Below are 22,899 nucleotides of genomic sequence, written 5' to 3' on the forward strand. Positions count from 1 at the left end.
AATATTTTCGAAATCCTAAAAAGATTATAGTACTTGTGTATATAAGATTGACCAGTAACCAGTCTGTCAATATGCTAGAAGAAGCTCACTTAAAAAATTCTCAAATAAGGATTCAGCGGAGCACAAACAGGCGGGCGAGACCAGTGAAAATTGTACTGGTCTCGTCCGCTTGTTTTTGCTCCGCTGAATCCTTATTTGAGAATTTTTTAAGTGAGCTTCTTCTAGCATATTGACAGACCGGTTACTGGTCAATCTTATATACACAAGTACTATAATCTTTTTAGGATCTCGAAAAAAATTTTTCATGAACCTTCTGATTCTTTTAATGTGCTAGTTTCCTGGTATTAAATTGATATTAATTAATATCGAATTTTTACCATATTATGTTATATACATATATATATATATATATATATATATATATATACATATATATATATATATATATATATATATGTATGTATATCATCATCATCATCATCATCGTTTAACGTCCGCTTTCCATGCTAGCATGGGTTGGACGATTTGACTGAGGACTGGTGAAACCGGATGGCAACACCAGGCTCCAATCTAATTTGGCAGAGTTTCTACAGCTGGATGCCCTTCCTAACGCCAACCACTCAGAGAGTGTAGTGGGAGCTTTTACGTGTCACCCGCACGAAAACGGCCACGCTCGAAATGGTGTCTTTTATGTGCCACCCGCACAAGAGCCAGTCCAGGGGCACTGGCAACGATCTCGCTTGAAAACCCTACAAGGCCAGTCAGGCGGTACTGGCAACGGTCACGCTCAGGATGGTACATCTTATGTGCCACCAGCACAAGAGCCAGTCTAGGGGCCCTGGCAACGATCTCACTTGGCTTGCCGGGTCTTCTCACGCACAGCATATTTCCAAAGGTCTCGGTCAGTAGTCATCGCCTCGGTGAGGCCCAATGTTCGAAGGTCTTGCCTCACCACTTCAGCCCAGGTCTTCCTGGGCCTACCTCTTCCACGGGTTCCCTCAACTGTTAGGGAGTGGCACTTTTTCACGCAGCTATCCTCATTCATTCTCACCACATATGTATATATATGTATCTATATATGTATGTATATATATATATGTATGTATATGTATGTATATGTATATATATGTACAGAAATATATATAGATATATATATGTATATGTGAATGTGTGTATATATATATCGATATATATATAAATATATATATGTGTATGTGTCTATATATATATATATATATATATATATATATATATATATATATATATATATATATATATATATATATATATATATATATATATATAGGTATATATGTATATATAGATATATATATATGTATGTGTGTGTATATATAGGTGTATATATATGTAGATATATATATATATGTATATATATAGATGTATATATATATGTGTGTATATATAGGTGTATATATATATATATGAATATATATATAGATATATATATGTGTATATATATATATATATATATATATATATATATATACGTATATATGTGTGGATATATATAGGTGTATGTATATGGGTGTGTATATATATATATATGTATATATATATATATATATATATATATATATATAAGTAAATGTTAGAGGTGGAGAGAATACATTTGCGGCTGAAGATAGCTTTATACTGTCAATTATACACTGATGTAACAAGTATAAAGCTTGAAACATGTGTACCGCAGAATCCTTTGTGTTTTGTTTTTATATGTATATATATATGTATATATGTGTAAATATATGTATATATATATATATATATATATATATATATATATATATATATATATATATATATATATATATATATATATATATATAGGTGTATATGTGTGTATATATAAATATATATATGTATAAATATATACATATATGAATATATATATATATATATGAATATATATATATATATATATATATATATATATATATATATATATATATATATATAAATATTGGCTGTGTGCTAAAGTAGTTTGCTTACCAACCACATGGTTCCGGGTTCAGTTTCACTGCGTGGCACCTTGGGCAAGTGTCTTCTACTATAGCCTCGGCCCGACCAAAGCCTTGTGAGTGGATTTGGTAGACGGAAACTGAAAGAAGCCCGTCATATGTATGTATGTGTATGTGTGAGTGTTTGTGTGTCTGTGTTTGTCCCCCTACCATCGCTTAACAACCGATGCTGGTGTGTTTAGGTCCCCGTAACTTAGCGGTTCGGCAAAAAAGACCGATAAAATAAGTACTAGGCTTACAAAGAATAAGTCCTGGGGTCGATTTTCTCGACTAAAGGTGGTGCTCCAGCATGGCCGCAGTCAAATGACTGAAACAAGTAAAAGAGTAAAAGAGTATATATATATATATATATATATATATATATATATATATATATAATGCATCATCATCATTTAACGTCCACCTTCTATGCTGGCATGGGTTGGACAATTTGACTGAGGACTGGCGAACCAGATGGCTGCACCAGGCTCCAATCTGATCTGGCATAGTTTGTACAGCTGGATGTCCTTCCTAACGCCAACCACTCCAAGAGTGTAGTGGGTGCTTTTATGTGCCACTGGCCCGAGGGTAAGTCAAGCGGTACTGGCAATAGCCATGCTCAAATGTTTTTTTTTTTACATGCCACCTGTCCAAGAGCCAGTCCACTGGCACTGGCAACAACCTCGCTCGAATATTTTTCACATGCCACTAGCATGTACTTTTTACATGCCACCAGCACGGAAGCCACTCAGCTGCTCTGGCAACAGTCACGCTCGAATGGTGCTCTTCGCGTTCCACTAGCACGGATGCCAGTTATTGAATTTCATTTCGATTTCGATTTCACTTGCTTCAACAAATCTTCACGAGCAGAGTTTAGTGTCCAGTGAAGGAAAGGTGCGCATAAGTGGGCTGGTTACACACCTGGCATAGGCCATGGGTAATGGTCTCACCTGGCTTGCCAGGTCTTCTCAAGCACAGCGTATTTCCAAAGGTCTCAGTCACTAGTCATTGCCTCGGTGAGGCCTAATGTTCGAAGATCATGCTTCACCACCTCATCTCAGGTCTTCTTGGGTCTACCTCTTCCACAGGTCCCCTCAACAGCTAGGGTGTGGCACTTTTTCACATCTTTTTCCTCGTCCATTCTCACCACGTGACCATACCAGCGCAGTCCTCTCTCTTGCATACTACATCTGATGCTTCTTAGGACCAACTTTTCTCTCAAGGTACTTACACTCTGTTGAGTATGCACATGTTTCACTGCCATGTAGCATGGTTGTTTGTACACATGCGTCATACAGTCTACCTTTTACTCTGAGCGAGAGGCCCTTTGTTACCAGCAGAGGTAAGAGCTCTCTGAACTTTGCCCAGACTATTCTTATTCTGGCAGCTCCACTTTCAGTGCACCCACCCCTGCTCCTGACCTGGTCACCTAGATAATGGAAGCTATCAACTACTTCTCATTTTTCTCCCTGGAATATGGCAGAAGTTGTTTTCTGCACATTTTCAGTGTTTATTGCTCTTGAGCATCTGCCACATACAAAAACTATCCTCCCAGTTAGCCTTCCTTTGATATTGCTGCACCTTTTATGTGTCCATAGCTTACACTGGGTACATCTTAGAGTTTCTACCTTTGCATATACATGTCTATGTGCCTATGTATATACATGCATGTATGTATATATGCATGTACGTATATATATACAAGGTCTGATCAATAAGTATCTGGACTATTGCCATAGTAACAAAGCTAAAGCATTCAGAGTAAAGCTGCTTGGCAAAGATTAACCTTAGACTCTGCTCTGCATGCACACTAAGTTATAATGTTTTAGTTCACATCTGTTTACGGCAGTGCTTGGAAGGAAGGTCTGTAGCGTGTGATCATCACATTGACCTTGACAGAGAAAGTTGGGATCTATTTCAAAACGTGGGCACCAGTTTTCATTTATGTTTTATGTAGTGTTTTTGGTACCGAAAGACTTTCAAACTTCGTATACTTATATATTTTGTGTTATAGAACAGAAAAAAATTTTTGTATTCGAATTTATTTCATGTAAAAAAATTGTCTTATTTCGATAATTTCTACTAATCACTGACGTCTATTCAGTTGAAAACAGTTAGCGCTGTAACGGTGTATATCGTATTAATCCCCTAACCCTAACCCTAACCCTAAAACTAACCCTAACTCTAGAATCCGAACTCTAAAATTGTTACACACATAGATACGCACAGCTTAATTTATTATATAAACAATATATGCGTATAAATTACCTTTAAACCGGATGAAATATGTCACAGGGAATAACGTTTTTATGACCGCCCAGCAGTAACTCTATTCAGCTGAATAGATGTCAGTGATTGGTTGAAATTACAGAAATACGACAACTTTAACATGGAATAACTTGCGATGTACGTTTTTTTGTTAAGAAGACTAAGAGTAAAAGATGTTTTATATGACACATTCTACCAGTGTCCCAAGTTTCAAAGTGTTTTGTTAGTGTTTCGTTAAGAAAATACTGGTGCCCCCGCTTTGAAATAGATCGCAAAGTTATCATGGGAATACCTGCTCAGAGTACTACGCAAAGTCGCAGAAAATGCATGGAATGGTGTGAATGAGCTGCACACAAGTGTATAAGTGGTTCAGGCGTGTCCAAGATGGCTGAAAAAATGTCGATATTGTCGAACGTTTTGGAAGAACCACAACCAGCGGAACTAAGTCGCAAATTTGTATGTAGTTGTGAGGGGAAACCATCGAATCACTATCCATGAGTTATCAGAGCATGTACAGATTAGTTACAGTTCAGTTCAATCCATTTGTCACTGAAGATTTGGGTACGAGACAAGTGTCTGTCAAGTTTGTGCTAAAACTGCTTTCAGCTGACCAAAAAGACACTTGGGTTTCAGTTGCGCAAGACGTCCTTGATTGTATTGAGAATGATAAAAACTTTTCGAAAACTTTGCGTAGGCCTCTGAGCAGGTATCACCAAGCTTTTGACAAAATTTTGTGGCAAATTCTCTGCTCAGATTTCTCTGCCTTGGTCAATGTGACAATCACACACTACACACCTTCCTTTCAAGCACTGTTGTAAAACAGCAGAAGTGAGCTAGAACGTAAAAACTTAGTGCAGAGTTCACTGTAGAATTCAAGGTCAATCTGTGCCAAGTGGCTTCTCTCTGCAGATACTTATTGATCAATCCACATATGTATGGCTGTATGTATATATATGTCGATATGTATGTATGTATGCATGCATGTATATTTATATACACGCATGTATGTACATATATATGCATGGATGTATGTAATATATATATATATATAATTGAAGAAATTGGAGTCAACAAGAAGGAGTACGGTTAGACAATTGATTTGATGCAAATTTTGTATTGACACAAGATGAATGCCCAATCTTAAACTTGGAAATATATAATACTACCAGATATTACTGGGCAACTCTGAAGGTATAAGAGCTGTACTCTACACTTTGAATACTGTACTCTACCATATTCCCAACGGAATATACCATTACTATATATGTACAGGGTATCCCAAAAGTCACTGATGGATTTCAGTTTTTAATAACTTCCTTAACTTTACAAATAAATGCATGAAATTTTGATACAATATAAAGGACATAATGGAAATTAATATGCACAAGTCAAATTTTGCAGCCCCACTACATCATATATGAAAAATGACATAGCTTAAATGGCAGCCTATTTCAGCTTTGCATGCCTGTACTCTTTCGAAAACTTGCACCATAACACCCTCAAAAGTTTCAGACCCCACTTTTCTGATTCCTCTTTTGATGTTCCCCTTGTCTTGGCAAGTTATTTGCGCTTTATTGCCATTTTCATAATATGCATATGAAATGATATATCATGACATATACTGATCCCCAAATCTCTCACTGCCTGTGACTCTGGGATTGCAGTGCCTTTGAGTCTTGTATACGCAAGCTGCAATGCATTTGTGAGTTGATAGTGCAGTGCTTTAAATTTTCCAGCATTAAACTGCATGTTGTTTTCCTCACTTGTATATTGCATTTAGGTCCTGCTGTAAGGTCCTGCAACACCATCTGGGTTCTTTATTGCCTGTAATAATTTTGTATCACTGGCTGTCTGAGTGACCATGGGCATGTCTTAGAGAGCTATTATAAACATTAATGGCCTCAAGACAGTTCACTGAGAGATACCACTTAGAATTTGTGTTTCCTTAGAAAGGGCACTATTGGCTGTCACTGCTTGACGTCTATTTTTTAAGAAGTCATGCAGCCTCTTTCCCAGTTTACCAATGATGCCAAGGTCTTCCAACTCGTGACATATTATTCCATGACCCACCTTATCAAAAGCAATTGTGAAATCAAGTTTATCAACATGCCATCTGAATGGTCAAATAGCTGCTTCAAAACCCAATCATGGTATTATAAGAGCTGTTTAAGACAACAGCTTCTTCTAGGATGGAGGCCATGCTGTGTATTGCTGAATAAGTCATTTTCTTCTAGGAATGTTATCAATTTCTATGTGATGATTTGTTCCATAACTTTACTGAAATGGGAAATCAGAGAAATTGGCCTACATTTTTTAGATTCTGCTCTACTCTCACCTTTCACAGAATTTATGGTAAACCTGTTGGGTTATTTCTGAAAACTTTATCCAACAAACCTGAAAGTGTAGCCTGTGTTGTGTCTGTATGGGAAGATAGTTGCTTATCTGCTTCTCATTGAAAAGTGAAAGAAATTGGAATATGATGATTACTTAATGCACTTTATATATACACTTTATATACTTTATGCACAGCACTCCTAAATTAAATTTTCACTCTTATTTTTCCATTTCCTCATTAACAGGCGCAGGAGTGGCTATGTGGTAAGTAGCTTGCTTACCAACCACATGGTTCTGGGTTCAGTCCCACTGCGTGACACCTTGGGCAAGTGTCTTCTACTATAGCCTTGGGCCGACCAAAGCCTTGTGAGTGGATTTGGTAGACGGAAACTGAAAGAAGCCCGTCGTATATATGTATATATAAATGTGTGTTTGTCCCCCAACCATCACTTGACAACTGATGCTGATGTGTTTACGTCCCCGTAACTTAGTGGTTTGGCAAAAGAGACCGATAGAATAAGAACTAGGCTTCCAAAGAATTAGTCCTGGGCTCGATTTGCTCGACTAAAGGCGGTGCTCCAGCATGGCCACAGTCAAATGACTGAAACAAGTAAAAGGAGAGTAACAAAAAAAATATCCCATACATATGATACATATGTATCATATGTGCATATATCTGCTATATAAATAAGCGTGAATATTTAACGGAATTGCACTTATGCGCATGTGATAGGTGATATAAAAAGCTTGGCTCAATTAAAAAGAAATGCACTTTTCACTATCCAGTCACCACCACCACCATCATCGTCTCTCTCTCTACCCTCTCCCTCTCCTCTCTATCTCTCCCTCCTCTCCCCTCTCCTCCCTATCTCTTTCCCCTCTCTCTGCCTTTCTTTAACCTCACCATCAGAACATCACCTCTCTTGCTAAAATTATATTTTTAACTCTCTTCCTACTTTCAACTAACTTTTTTAACCACATAACAAATATGTTCCTCCTGCATCACGTCATGGACACTTCTCTCTCCTCCTTTGCTTTCTCCATCTTTCTGTCTCACTCTTCGCCTTTTTCTCATTTTCTCTTTTTTCTTTCTCTCTTCTCTTTCTCTTCAACTGATCATGTGAAAGCATTACAATTACATTGCTTCTCTCTCCCTCTTTTCTCCCTCTCTCCTTTTCTTTCTAATCACATGAAAGCATTACCAACAGGCTAAGTAATGCAATGACAAGCAGATGTATTATCAGATGAATTTTTGTAAAAATGAATCTTTGAAAATATCTAAATGTAATTTTTACTGCACTTTATCTTGGAGAGCATCCAAAAAAAAAAAAAAACATTTCAATACTTTTTTTGTGAAATTTGGATGAATATATGACAGTTTTAGAGGGTCAGCAAACTGGTTGAAATCTTGCTTAATTGACCAAAATGAATAATTAGCCATTTGAAACTGAGGTGATAATCATCTTCAAATTACACAAATTAAAAGTGAATGTTGCCTATTTTTTGTAAGGTTCTTAGAAAGAAAACTTTTTTTGTCAATTTTTTCAATAGTTATGTAAAGCCTATTTTGTTACAAGTCACAAACAGTCAATTTCATATTGTTTTCAGACCTAGTTAAATCCAAAGGTACAAGCCACAGGGACTTGAGCTTTGGCATATTTGTAGTTGGTATAGAAAGAAAGAAATCCTGAGATTTTTGGATCTCACAACAGTTCTATATAATCTTAATGGACCGTTAAAAATGGTTATAAATGGTGGAGTTTTGGATCAGGATTTCTACATCAGTTGGATTTTCTCCGTTTTGATGGGTTTTTTTTCCATTTCCTGTTTTCTTTTTGGCTAATGATCTTGTGTGCTAGATTGACCGACTTGCACTTAAAATTCCCAAAACTTGTTAGTTACTTTGGTGACAACACTATTTATCTTTCTAGCCATCGACCACACTCTCTCCCACTTTCTCTTTCTCACATAGTGTTTCTCTTTTCACAAAAACTTTTTCTCCTCTCCTTAAAATACATTGTAATGCATATTTTGATTCCTCCCCTTCTTTCCCTCCCTCTTACTGATGTTATGACAGACAGACAGACAGATGGAGATTTGCTTCTCTCTTATAATGTAAGATTGTAAATCAGTTAAAGAAAAATATCATAGTGATATTTTCAGCAGAGGATAAATTTGAATATATGCCAAATCTTCTCTAATAAGTGACAGATCATTTAAATGGCTGGGAATTGAAACCAAATTGTAAACTGAACATACAGGAAATTTCTTAATCTTTAAGCATACTGATTTGCCCCTAGAATAGTTTCCTCTGCATTATTTTGGGGCAGCATAAGACATGAGCACCTACTGTTTTAAAATTGTTATAACTTTCATATTGTGTGTACAGATTTGATTTTTATGTATAAAGGAATGGATGAATAGTAGTTTTATGTAATGCATTAAGGATGAAAGAGTTACCCCTCAGAAATGTACCTCCTTGGGGCCAGTGCTTTCCTTCAATCAGCCAGGCATAGCTGATAGTATTCACTCAGTACATTGTTCTCATTTTGAATTAAAATAGCTTTCGTAATTTTCCAAATAACTTTCAAATCATATCTCTTTAAATACTTGCAATATTCTCTCCCTGTTTCATAACCCATGTGTTCCCAACTTTCATAACTTGTAATTCTTTAATTCATCAAATAACTTTCAGACCTTTAAATCCTTGCAATATTCTCTTTCCCTGTTTCATAACTTATGTATTCCCATACTTTGCCATGATTCTCTCCTTGTCTTATAACAAGTGTTTCACTAGTGTCTTCTTACTGCTATTTCTATTTCTTGTGGTGAAGCTGGCCATTACTTGTCCATGATGCAGCTATCCATTCCTGCCCCCACCTCCTATACTGGAAGTCTCTTCTCTTGTACTGGAAACCCCTACAGGCTCTGCCTCACTTTTGTACCAAAAGACCTGCACACCTCCGTCCCTCCCTCCCACCTCCACCAGTCATCCACACTACTGCATGCACCAAAAGGACATATGTTACTTAATAAATTAACAAACCACCTACCTCTTTCTCTATATATATGTTGGACTAATCAAGAGCAGCTCATTTACTTAATTTAAATATTGACCTATTTATATTTGCAGCAGTAACACTTATACTTACAATGCTTACATTACTCATCACCAATAGAGGTAACAATTTTAACATGTTTGAATAATGATAGATTAAAGTGAGAACAACTTTTGTGACATGTCTGTTATCAAACGATCACCGAAACCTTTTTTTCAGGTGCTGAATACCATCACTCCTTCCCATGTTCCTTTCCCAGTTTTCAGAGTTGACACTGTCAATGTAGACACATTGAAAGGTAGATTTAGCGAGATTGTTGAGATTCTTGAACAGAGACATGTTGATGAATGTTGCATCCTAGAGGTAAGGTGGAAAGGAGCTTCAGTCAGGTTCCTCACAGGGAAGACACATAGGTGTAAAATCTTCTGGGAAGGTAACAGTGACGGGATAGATAGTGTGGGCATACTTCTTGGAGAGAAATGGGTGGATAAAGTCATAGAGGTAGTCAGAGTGTGTGATAGAGTGCTTAAGTTCAAGCTAGTCTTGTAGAATAGTATAGCAACAATTATCTCTGCCTATGCCCCACAAGCGGGCTTATCGAATGAACAGAAGGACCGCTTTTATGATATTCTTCTGCAGGTTATCTCAAAGACGAGTCACAATGATCTCATATTCGTAGCTGGGGATTTCAATAGTCATGTCAGACAGCAGCCTGGTATCTTCCATGGTGTACATGCGGGCCATGGAATTGGTTTCTAAAACAAAGATGGAACAAGGCTATTGGAGTTCTGTGATGCAAACAACCTACTGATCTGCAACACCAACTCTAAGAAGCCAGCCAGTCAGTCACCTGATAACCTATCAATCAGCTGACTGTGCTAGCCAGATTGATGACATTCTCACCAGACGGGGATGCATGGTTGCTCTTAAATACAAAGACCCTCCCTGGTGAAGAATGTACCCCCTAGCATAGTCTAGTCATTAATAACATTAGATTCCAGGCCAGAAAGGTACCAACAAGCAGACCAATCTGGAAAAGAAGGATTTGGAAGCTTAAGAACCCTTCATATGGTTAGAGATTTAGGGACATCCTAATTGAGAAATTTGATGAGAGGGAGGAGGAGCTATAGACTTGTGATATAGAGGGCAATTGAGAATTCCTGCAGGACAGTTTACTGATGCAAAGTCCCATCCAGACCTATGATAATGTAGTGGTAGAACAATGCTGTAGACAGGGCCATTAGAGCAAAGAAACAGGTCTAGAAGAGTGCGGGTAGCAAGAAACTGTATCAGATAACCAGAAGGCAAGCTAGGAGGCAGGTATATCTAGCCAAGGGAGTAGCAGGAAAGAAGTTTGCCTATGTTTAGTGACATGAGGACCAAAGAACTGAAGCGTTTCAGGTTGCAAGACAGTGTGTGAGAGAAAACTGTGATGTCATAAGAGAGAAATGTGTCTGCATGGATGATGGTGCACTTGTATTTAATGATTCTGCAAAGAAAGAGGCTTGGAAATGCCATTATGAAAGCCTGCTGAATGTGTAGAATGAATGGGAGGAGGAGAGTGCCAAATGTTGACCCAGTTGAGGACCAGCTATCTGAATCAATAGTACCTTGGTAGATAAAGCAATTAAGGATATGAAGATAGGAAAAGCCCCTGGCCCATCAGGAATCATGGCTGAGCTGCTTAAAATATCTGGTGGTGTGGGTTATGGTCTAGTAACCCATTTTGTAAATCAGGTAGTTCATGCAGAAGTCACACCCAATGCCTTAGAAATAGTTACAAAGGTATCAAATTGTTGGATCATGTGATGAAAGTTATGGAGAGAGTCATAGCCCAACTAATTAGGGAGAGAGTTAGTCTAGATGAAACGCAGTTTGGTTTTGTGCTAGGGTAAAGCACCACTGATGCTAATATTTCTGGTAAGGCAGTTGCAGGAGAAATACATAACCAAAGATAAACCTCTGTACTTTTGTTGACATGGAGAAAGCCTTTGACAGGGTCCCCTGATTCCTTATCTGGTAGTCAGTGTGGAAACTACAGATAGATGAGTAGTTGGTGAGAGCTGTACAAGCCATATGCGGGGACGCAACCAGTAAAGTGAGGGTTAGCAACAAGTACAGTAAAGAATTCAGTTCATCATAGTCCACCTGGCAATAACAGGGAGCTCCTCTGTGCTGATAACCTTGTTCTTAATGCTGAATCACTACCGGAACTAGAAAAGAAGTTCCAGGTGTGGAAGCAAGGTATAGAATCGAAGGAACTTAGAGTTAACCTAGCAAAAACTAAAGTGTTAGTGAGTAGGAAGGCAAATAAATCACAAATCCCTTCAGGTAGATGGCCCTGCTCAGTCTGTAGAAAAGGTATCGAAACTCCATAAGATGCACTTGGTGTAATCTATAGACGCATAAAAGGTGCAGCAATATCAGAGGAAGGTTAACAGGGAAAATAAGCTTTTGTATGTGGAAAATGCACAGGTACAATAAACACCAAAAATGTACAGAAGATAGACTCCATCAACTGCTAGGTGAGTAAGCTAGAGGTAGTAGATAGCTTCCGTTATCTAGTTGACCAAGTTAATAGTAGAGGTGGATGCTCTGGGAGCATAGCCCTGAGAATAAGATTAGGCTGGGCAATGTTCAGAGAGCTCCAACCTTTGCTGGCAACAAAGGGCCTCTCTCTCAGAGAGATTGTATGGTGCCTGTGTGCAAACAGCTATGCTACATAGCAGTGAAACATGGGCTATGACAGTCAAGGACATGCATCGTTTTGAAAGAAATGCAGCCAGTATGCTTCACTGGATGTGCACTGGCAGTGTGTATGTTCAACAGAGTGTAAGCATCTTGAGAGGAAAGTTAGGCATAAAAAGCATCAGATGTGGTGTGCAAGAGAGACGACTGCACTGACATGGTCATGTGATGCGTATGGACGAGGAGAGCTGTGTAAAGAATTGCTGAGCTCTAATTGTGGAGGAAACCTGTGGTAGAGGTAGACCCAGGAAGACATGGGACAAGGTGGTGAAGCATGATCTTCGAACTTTGGGCCCCACAGAGGCAATGACTAGTGACCGAGACCTTTGGCAATATGCTGTGCTTGAGAAGACCCGTCAAGCCAAGTAAAATTGTTGTGGCTGATGCTTATGTCATGTAACTGGCACCTGTGCCAGTGGCACATAAAAAGCACTTTTCAAGTTTTGTGCCTCATGGAGGTAAAGTGGCTGAGCTCTGTGAGGCCTAATACTTGAAAAAGTATTGGGTCTCACGGAGGCAATGACCAAGACCTTAGGCATTATGTCACGCTTGAGAAAAAAACCCATCAAGCTGGGCAAAATCACATTCGTGGCAGATACCGATGTCATGCAAATTTCACCCGTGACGGCACATAAAAGCACCCATTGCACCTTTGGACTGGTTGGCATTAGGAAGGGCATCAAGCTGTAGAAATCATGCCAAATTAGACTGGAGTCTGGTGCAGCATGCTAGCCCTAGTCAAACTGTCCAACCCATACCAGCATGGACAACAGACATTAAATAATGATGATGATAACTGTAAGCACAGTCTACTTCCTCATCATCAAATAATTTTACCATCAATATCTTCGTGGCCAATTTCATTCAATAAAAGATCCAAAACACTAAGTTTGATTTCAAAGCTTTATTACTTCATGGTTAGTTTATAAACAATGAAATGGCATCGGAACACAGAAGTTTAGTCTCATTCTGACTTGAAAAGTAACCTGTTCTGGAAATAAATGGTGCAAAATGTTTATTTTAAGCACCCTTCCTAAAGCAACAAAATATGCCTACAGCTATATGGGAGAAAATCCATGGGTGACAAATTGCAACAACAGCGCAGAGAAGGTTAAATGTTTTTAAAAGTCTTCTGCAGCTTATAAGTACTCAAATATGACATAATGGTGTAAACACCTATCATAATCTGGTCAAGCTGAGTGATGTGTACAATGCAATGGCTGTAGCAGAGTTTGATCTTAATGATCAGAGGCCTAATGTCTTAACTTTAATTTCTGTTTGAATGCTCTCGCGCTACATTTTCTGTTGTGTATTGAAGATTCTCTTTTTATTTTTTATTTTCAGGTTGGGGAGATTTTCACTGCTGCTGGGGCAGCATTCAGTAGGTTAGGGGAGCTGACTATGTCTCTCCATCCAACAGCTGAACCAAACCCTGCCAGGTCTGTTATTGTAATTATTATTGTCTTAATTACCATGAACATCATTGCTATTGTTATCATCATCATAATCAGTGCTTGTTACATTTGTTTCTAATCTATTCCTTATCCACCACCTGGTAACATTCATCAAGCTATTATGTCATCATTTTCTTATATAATTTTCCAAATGAATTATTTTTATGCTTACTTCAAATCAATAGTGTTTGTCTATATTCATCCCATTGAGTTCTTATATTTCTCTTCAACCTATCATTTATTCAATTTAGCATGACTTTCTTTTACTGACAGAAGTATTCTAAGATACCTTTGGGTTGGTAGCCAAAGTTGACAAAGAATGAACTAGTGACATGTCACCACAACATACTCATAACTTGCTAGGTAAATGATATTCTTCCTCTGATGCAATTAAAAGTATCTATGGAAAGCTGACTGATAGTTTTAGCATAATTTTATATAAAAGTGTTTATATTAAGTTATTTTACTTTTATTTTGAAGGTTACTGCTAGTAACTACTTTTATGATGAATGATAACATTATTTCTGCTCTTCAAAGCTGATTTTATCAAATCTTATCTTTATTTTATTGAATTGATGTGGAAGAGATTTAACCTTTTAACATTTAAACCAGCCATATCCTGCTTGAATATTTGACCTATTTTATGTTCAGAAGGACAGGTTTGATTTCTCACACCTACCCTACAATATTATTCTACAAATAAACCCATCATCAAAATCTCAAAGCTCTGAGATAACGCATGACTAATTAAAAACAATGTGAATGAGAAAGCATTGCATTTGACAGAATAATCTGGATGTTAAAGGATTAATCATAATGACTTTTACTTGAATCATTAAATAAGCAGCATTCATTCTTAAACAGCATTGGATTGGTATTTGTCTTATTACATCTTGTAATTGTGATCCATTAAATTTGCATTAAAAAGTTATAAATATTTCAATAGGGAGGTTATTCTAGAATACTAATAAAATATTAGCACAACTTTAATTTGTCCTCATGCATCAGTGAAATCATTAATTTTGTTGCTTGTAATAAATGTACTCTTCATCTTTCCAGATAGTTGATAAAATAAAATAGCAGTTAGGTAGTTATATCCCTATAATGCATTGGAGAGGTAAAGGGAATTATGGTAGAAAACTTTTATTACAAGTTTCACAAACAAGGCATGAGTTGGCTATATGGTAACAAGTTTGCTTCCCAACCACATAGTTCTCAGTTTGTCCCACTGCATAGTACTCTTCTATAGCCTTGGGCTGACCAAAGCCTTGTAAGTGGATTCGGTAAATGAAAACTGAAAGAAACCCATTACATGTGTGTGTGTGTGTGTGTGTGTGTGTGTACACGCATGCATGTGTCTGTTTATGTCCCTATAACTTAGCAAAAGAATAAGTACCAGGCTAAAAAAAAAAAATAATAATTCTGGTGTTGATTTATTTGACTAAAAATTCAGGGTGATACCCCAGCATGGCCCAGTCTAATGACTGAAACAAGTGAAAAAAAAGTATTTAGATAACAATTACATTAATAAATAATAGATTTCAGGATAATACTATTACCTATTTCATAATGATAGATGTGTAGTGATTTAGTTAACCTAAATAAGATATGAACTTAGAGCCCCCAGTCATCAAACTAGATACAAATTAGGTAATTATGTTTCATGGCAGTGAAACATGTGTACGAACAGCTATGCTTCATGGCAGTGAAACATGGGCCGTAACTGCTGAAGACATGCGTAGGCTTGCAAGGAATGAAGCCAGTATGCTCCGATGGATGTGTAATGTCAGTGTGCATACTTGACAGAGCGTAAGTACCTTGAGAGAAAAGTTGAACCTAAGAAGCATCAGTTGTGGTGTGCAAGAGAGACGATTGCGCTGGTATAGTCATGTGGCGAGAATGGATGAGGATAGCTGTGTGAAAAAGTGCCACACCCTAGCAGTTGAGAGAACCTGTGGAAGAGGTAGGCCCAGGAAGACCTGGGATGAGGTGGTGAGGCACGACCTTCAAACATTGGGCCTCACCGAGGCGATGACTTCTGACCGAGACCTTTGGAAATATGCTGTGCGTGAGAAGACCCAGCAAGCAAAGTCAGACCTAAATCCAAGGCTTCTGTCAGGGGTGTAGCCAGCCCACTTATGCGTACCTTTCCTTCATTGGACACTAAACTCTGCTTGCAAAGACCTGTTGAGGCAAGTGAAATCGAAATCGAACTAAATTTGACGACTGGCACCCATGCCAACGTCGTCTCCTTCATTGGACACAAAACTCAGCTGGCGAAGACCTGTTGGGGCAAGTGAAGGCGAAATCGTGATGATACCTGTGCCCGGCGTCGCCTTCCTGGCACTTGTGCCGGTGGCACGTGTAAAGACATTCAAGCGAGATCGTTGCCAGTGCCACTGGACTGGTAAGTGGCACGTTAAATACACCATTTTGAGCGTGGCCGTCGCCAGTACCGCCTGACTGGCCTTCGTGCCGATGGCACGTAAAAGCACCCACTAGACTCTCGGAGTGGTTGGCGTTAGGAAGGGCATCCAGCTGTAGAAACTCTGCCAAATCAGATTGGAGCCTGGTGTAGCCATCTGTTTGATGAGTGTTCTTATTTATATTCTTCCTGATGAGATTGATGCATTGCTGACCATAATTTATCCTGTTGGACGTTTTTGGAGTGCGTCCATCAAAACATACGTAGAAGACTTCAAGATGGTTTAACTACATCCCAAGCATTCCTCTCCTTATTCAACTTTCCTCTGTGTGTGTGTGTGTGCATAAATATATATATGTGTATATGTGTATATAGATGTATATGTATATATATATATATATATATATATATATATATATAGATGTATATGGGTATATACATGTGTATATATATATATATATATATAGAGAGAGAGAGAGAGAGAGAGATGTATATGTGTATATAGATGTATATATATATCTGTATATAAAAAAGGCAGGATGTGCGTGTGTGTGTGTATGTGAATATAATTTATGCACGTCTACAAATTAGCACGCATGTCACTCCAATTTTAGGAGGACATTCGTCATGACCCTAGCTGTATTTTTGTCAACTTATCTTCCTCAGAGACACCAGCGAATAGCAGTAAAAATAAATTTTCAACCAAAACTTTTAACAATTTTCAAGTCAGAGAAATCCACCATTGTTTACAACAGGAGTTATGTCCCCTTGTAGTGAAGAGTAAGTTTTTGTTTAGACTTTTGTTGTTTATTTTTTCATCAAGGAAAAAAGTGTTTTGTTGATTTACAGTCTTTATTGCATCTGAACATCTGCCACATACAAAAACTAACTTCCTAGTTAACCTGCCTTTGATATTGCTGCACCTCTTATGTGTCCATAGCTTGCACCGGGTACATTTTATAGAGTTACTACCTACTCCTTTTCTACATCTACCTGAATGGGGTTTGTGTTTTATCTACCTTCCTACTTATTAGGATTTTAGTTTTAGCTAGGTTGACTCTAAGGCCCTTCGATTCTAGTCCTTGCTTCCACACCTGAAACTTCTCCTCTAGTTCTGATAGTGACTCCGCAATTATTGCAAGGTCATCAGCATAGAGGAGCTCCCAGGGGCAACCTGTCTTGAACTCCTCTGTGATCGCCTGGAGGACTATGATAAATAGGAGGGGGCTGAGGACGGAACCTTGGTGGACCCCTACCTCTACCAGGAATTCATTGCTGTACTCATTTCCAATCCTCACCTTACTGGCAGCATCTCTGTACATGGCTCGCACAGCTCTCACTAACCATTCTTCTATCCCAAGTTTCCTCATTGACCACCAGATAAGGGATCGGGGGACCCTGTCAAAGGCTTTCTCCATGTCAACGAAAGTCAGGTACAGAGGTTTATCCTTGGCTAGGTATTTCTCCTGCAGCTGTCTTACTAGAAATATGGCATCAGTAGTGCTATTACCTGGCACGAACCCAAACTGCATCTCATCTAAACTGACTCTCTCCCTAATTAGTTGGGCTATGACCCTCTCTGTAACTTTCATAACCTGATCTAACAGCTTGATGCCTCTGTAATTATTTGTATCTAAAGCGTCACCTTTACCTTTGTAGCAGTTGACTATGGTGCTGCTACACCAGTCATTGGGTATGACTCCTTCGTGTAACACCTGGTTTGTAATACGGGTAACTAGGCTGTAGCCAACACTGCCAGATATTTTGAGCATTTCTGCAGTAATTCCTGTTGGGCCGGGGGCTTTCCCTGTCTTCATACTCTTAATTGCTTTATCTACCCTGTTGGGTCGACATACGGCAGGCTCTCTTTCTCCCATTCATTCTCTTTATTAAGCAATCTATCGTAGTGGCATCTCCAGACCTCTTTCTTTGTAGCCTCATTTAGTGCAAGCGTACCATCATCCATGCGAACACATTTCTCGCCAACAACATCAGTATTCTCTCTCCTACACTGTCTTGCAACACGAAATACCTCGAGTCTTTGGTCCTCATGGCGCAGAACATTGGCAAATCTTTTCTTATCTGCTTCCCCACTGGCTAAATAAACCTGTCGCCTAGCCTCCCTTCTGGCAGATTGGTACAATTCCCTGCTACCACCGTTCTTTCAGTCCTTCCAAGCCTGTTTTTTTTGTCTAATAGCCCTGTCTACCTCCTTGTTCCACCACCACGTTACTCTGGGTCGAGAGGGAACCATACACCAGCCACAGATCTGGTCGGTGGCTCTCAACAGGTTGGTGGCTCTATATATATATATATATATATATATATATATATATATATATATATACATATATATATATATATATATATATATATATACATCAAAATACACAGATGCATACGCACAGACAATCTACATATATAGGTATATATTTGCAAGGCACAAATATATACATGAATACAAATTTATACACATATACATACACACGCATTTAAGTTTGCAGACGAAAAAACTTATGCGCTAGTAAGAAAAATTGTATCTTAAGCTATGGAGTGGAGGGGTAAAGAGTAACGTATCTATAATAACGTTATTAACATAGAAGGGAGAAAGTGTAGCTATCATGAGGAAGGAAAGGAAGAAGGAAAGAGAAAAAGAAAGAAAGACAGAAAAGGAAGAAAAGAGAGAAAGGTGGGAATGGGAAGAAAGAAGTAGAGAGAGAAAATGAGCAAGAACGTATGTATATAGTAAACCTACATAAAATATAGCATCCCGTATATAGATATATACGTAGGTATGTACGCAAATACTCACGAACATAACCATGTACATGCGTATGCACACATTCAAGTATGTGTGAGTGTGAACCTAAGTGCACATTCCCATATATAACATAGATGCACACATGCGAATAGATGCATGTATGTATAAATAAATATAAGCATATACTCTTATCCATGTATACACAAAGACGTACACACACGAAATCATAACTGCATATGCACAAGTGTAAACCCAGGCCCTATATGTAAGTGCAGACGCACGCATATGAATACCTAAGTGTTGTTACGATACAGATATCTACATTAAAAACCTTTTTGATCTCAGCGTATATATGCAGACGACTTCTTAAGAAACTGCTGGGTGTATAAAAGTTAAAACCAGGCGAAAATACATGCATAATAGAATCCTATATGCCGAATCGTCCATAAAAATTGTAAAATTTGCATACAAAGCGTTTTAAAATAAATAGAATAGAATGAAGTAAAAAGTAAAAACAAGGGAGAAGAAAAAACTATGTATATAACAGTCGAAGGTTTTCTTAAAATGACGTAGGGGTCTATACAAAATTCTTACAACGCTAAATAAATCATTATAATTCGGTACCAATCCAATAGTAAGATTTCACAATGGTTACAAGGAGTCAAACATTATCAAAAAAATATATATATATACTATCCATACGGTATATTACTTGCTGACATTTTAAATTTGGATGCATGCCTACATGTATTTAAAAGTTCGCATCTTTGGTTTAGCGCCTTCTTATCCTGGAATAAGATATTCAGTTTCTCCAATAAACAAAGATCACATTTCAATGGTCTTTTATGGGCACCGTGTCTGTAAGGCGATGCTCTGCCTAAAATCCTCCATGTCATGTTGAAAGGCTGGGCTTCATTTTCCTTTAATTGCCAGGCTTGTCTTAGTCCTATTTTCAGCGCATCTAAAAGAATTTTTGTGCGAATACAGCCTGGTTTTGAAAGAATTTTCTGTAGCCCCTGTATAAGTTCTATAATCGTGCGAGCCTTCTATCTGGACTTTAGCCCTATACACGATACCCTTTTCTAGACATCTCCCTTCCAATGAACAGGAGGTTCGATCTTTCCAATTACAGCTCCTTGTAAGTGGGTCGGCATTATTGTTTTTGGCAATTCTCTTATTGTTGTGCTGGCTGATCAAAGAGGTGAAGTTTTTGCAGCAAGCATAGCTAATCTTAAGCGTTCTTCTATTAAATATTCTGTAAAACTTATGATCAGGTTGAAAGTGCCTAGTGACCAATTTTAAGAATTCCTTACCTATATTAGTTCTTACGGCCATATTGAAAGCTGGGTTGAACCACAAAACTTTCCTGGTCCTAGTTCTACGTGCTGCGCTGCTGCCAGCATTAGACTGGGTGTACTGGATCCTCTCAGAGAATCCACTATTCCTTAAAACACTATTATAATAAGGTGCTGCATTACGGAATGTTGCTTTGTCTACAGAGATTGACAAAATTCGCCTACCTACGTTACTAACTAAGTTTGTAAGAATAACAGGCGGATGGTTAGATTCTCTGCTGATATAGGATAGTTTGTCATTTGGTTTACGGTAAGGCTTAAATATATTCGAATTCAAGTCTAAATTTACGTCTAAGAAATCTACTTTTTTTAGGTTAGTATCTACTGTGATCCGTAAACCCATCATTTGGAAGAAAGTTATAAGATCCTTCCTGAGCTTATCTAGTTCATGGCCGTTTAAATTATGGGTGACTATAAGACCGTCATCCCTATATAATCCCGCATCCATAAACGGAAATTCCTGTTTTAGATAATGCAGAATGTAAGCCCCTATAAGCGTGCACAATTCCGCCCCGTCGTATGCCCCCATCAGTACATCGAAAAGAGAATCTTCACTCTTTTTAATCCAGGTGGATTCCTCACGAAAAAGAAGTGATTTTCTTGCGTGCATTATAATGTCTATTTCCGAGCTATCGATGTTGACATACTGTTTGGCGAATTCTAATGCTTTCAGTAGCAAAGGTCTGGATATTGATGGGTAAAAATCAACAATATTGAACTGCGTAAATTTGCAGCTATGCTTATGGCTAATCCCTTTAAACCAATCTATTACTGACTTATTATTCTTCCAAATCCGTAAATTTAACTCACTATCTAACTTAGTTAAAATTCGGTCTAAAATATATTTGCTAATAATCCCTAATAAGATCTCCTTGTCTTAAATTTTGTGCAGTACTTACTGTCACTTGTCCATCTGGATCATCTTCATTAGTTACTTTATCAGTATTTTCTGGTACTCTATGGTTTCCATCTGTTTCAAGGTCTTTCATCTCATACTCTTTCTTTACTACTTTCTGCTACTGCTGTTTCACTCTCCTTCTGCTCTTTTTTTATTATGTTTCTCTAATTTCTTCAATCTCTACTCCTGTTATCCAGTTTTCTCAATGGATTACTCTTGCTTGCTCTATCAGTCGCTGGGCAGATGCTTCAAAACCTCCTTTTTCATCCCATATTTTCTTCATTCAATTCATGAAGCTTCTTTTATTTGACTCACATCTCAGCTGGCACTCTATTACTATTTAGTTTACATCTTTTTCCCCATTTCATTCTGTTTCTTTTGCACTTTTGACTGCAATTCTGGTCTTGATCAATAGCTTGATGACAACCTGTTGGAATTTGATCAGGTACTTCCTGCCTGCCATGCACGACACCTTCACTGTTAACAGTTCCAGTCCCATTAGCACAGTTGTGGTTATTATTTGATTTTAACATCACTCATTTAGAGGTAACATTTGTAAGGTTGTGCAATCACCAGTATTTTTAATGTGACACCATCACTAGGCTGGTTTGCTAGACAAGGCTCCCAAGAGTCTACATCTACCTTCATGTACACTGTTTTTTGTGCCGGTCTTTTTCAATTCATTGTTTTGAATCTTTGTATTTGACATTTTCACTCCTGAGAATTTTGGTGTTGAAGTGGCACAACCATTGGTGTTTTTATTGAGACACCTTCTCTAGAGGGGTTGCCAACCAAGTCTAAAGGGACCCCTCCTCCCATGAGACAGGCTTAACCCTACCAGACATCAATGTGGTATTTCCAGATCTCTGGGTGGGCTTACAGGTACTACACTTTGCCCAATGGTGACCTGAAGGTAGTTGTGGTTAAGAATAACTTTGTTCTTCCGACATCGTGATGTCACAACCGGATGCAGTTTCATGCCATACTCAGAGTGTGTTATCATTAGTATTATTATCATTTGCTTGTATTGTTAGTGATGGTGGTGGTAGCACTAGTGTAAACTATTGTTCTCTTTGACTATTTCCTGAAGTCATGGTGGCTCTGTTACCATTATTGCTCTGCTGTCTCTTGATTGTTTCTGTAGTTGACTGTGTTGATGGGATGACCTTTGTTGTTATTGATTTGGAGCACTTTCTATGGCCTTCACAATTGGAGTGCTAATGTTCATCCTCTTTGACATGCTGTTTTTACATATTTAGGTGAGATATTCTGTGTGTGGGAGTGGGGGCTGCTGGATGAGTTTCCGGTTTGGTCTGTTATGTTAGGAGCAAAGGTGGTTAGATTGGCTGTCTAGCCATATATGTGCACTGGAGCATTATTCTCATGGCCATTGAGACTGCTTGGTTCGTTTTCAAATAGCTGTCTGGTTGGTCAGGTATTATTATTATTATTCACTTTACATCTTGATCTCACCTCTTTCTCTTTCCTGGTAGGCAAGCTATGTATTCACCTCTTTGGCAAGGCACCTGCTCCTTGTCTCTCTTTCATAGTTTCTTATCCCTGCATTCTGTACCCAACTCAA

At 38.2% G+C, this 22,899-nt stretch overlaps 1 protein-coding gene across 13 annotated transcripts in view; it reads left to right on the forward strand.

Moving 5' to 3' along the window:
• Positions 1 to 22,899, forward strand: part of LOC128247375 (BPTF-associated chromatin complex component 1-like) — a 134,861-nt gene that overhangs the window by 30,011 nt on the left and 81,951 nt on the right. For 10 of the 13 annotated variants that reach the window (XM_089349242.1, XM_089349243.1, XM_089349249.1 and 7 more), the window contains one exon: positions 13,769 to 13,863. In XM_089349242.1, coding sequence (XP_089205368.1) covers positions 13,769 to 13,863 — 95 coding nt within the window. Of the gene's footprint in view, positions 1 to 13,768; positions 13,864 to 16,969; positions 17,084 to 22,899 lie in introns of all 13 variants that reach the window. The other 3 variants (XM_089349252.1, XM_089349250.1, XM_089349253.1) reach the window with 1 other exon arrangement.

Source organism: Octopus bimaculoides, chromosome 3 (genome assembly GCF_046866305.1).
Source record: "Octopus bimaculoides isolate indiv1 chromosome 3, ASM4686630v1, whole genome shotgun sequence".
Taxonomy (NCBI): domain Eukaryota; kingdom Metazoa; phylum Mollusca; class Cephalopoda; order Octopoda; family Octopodidae; genus Octopus; species Octopus bimaculoides.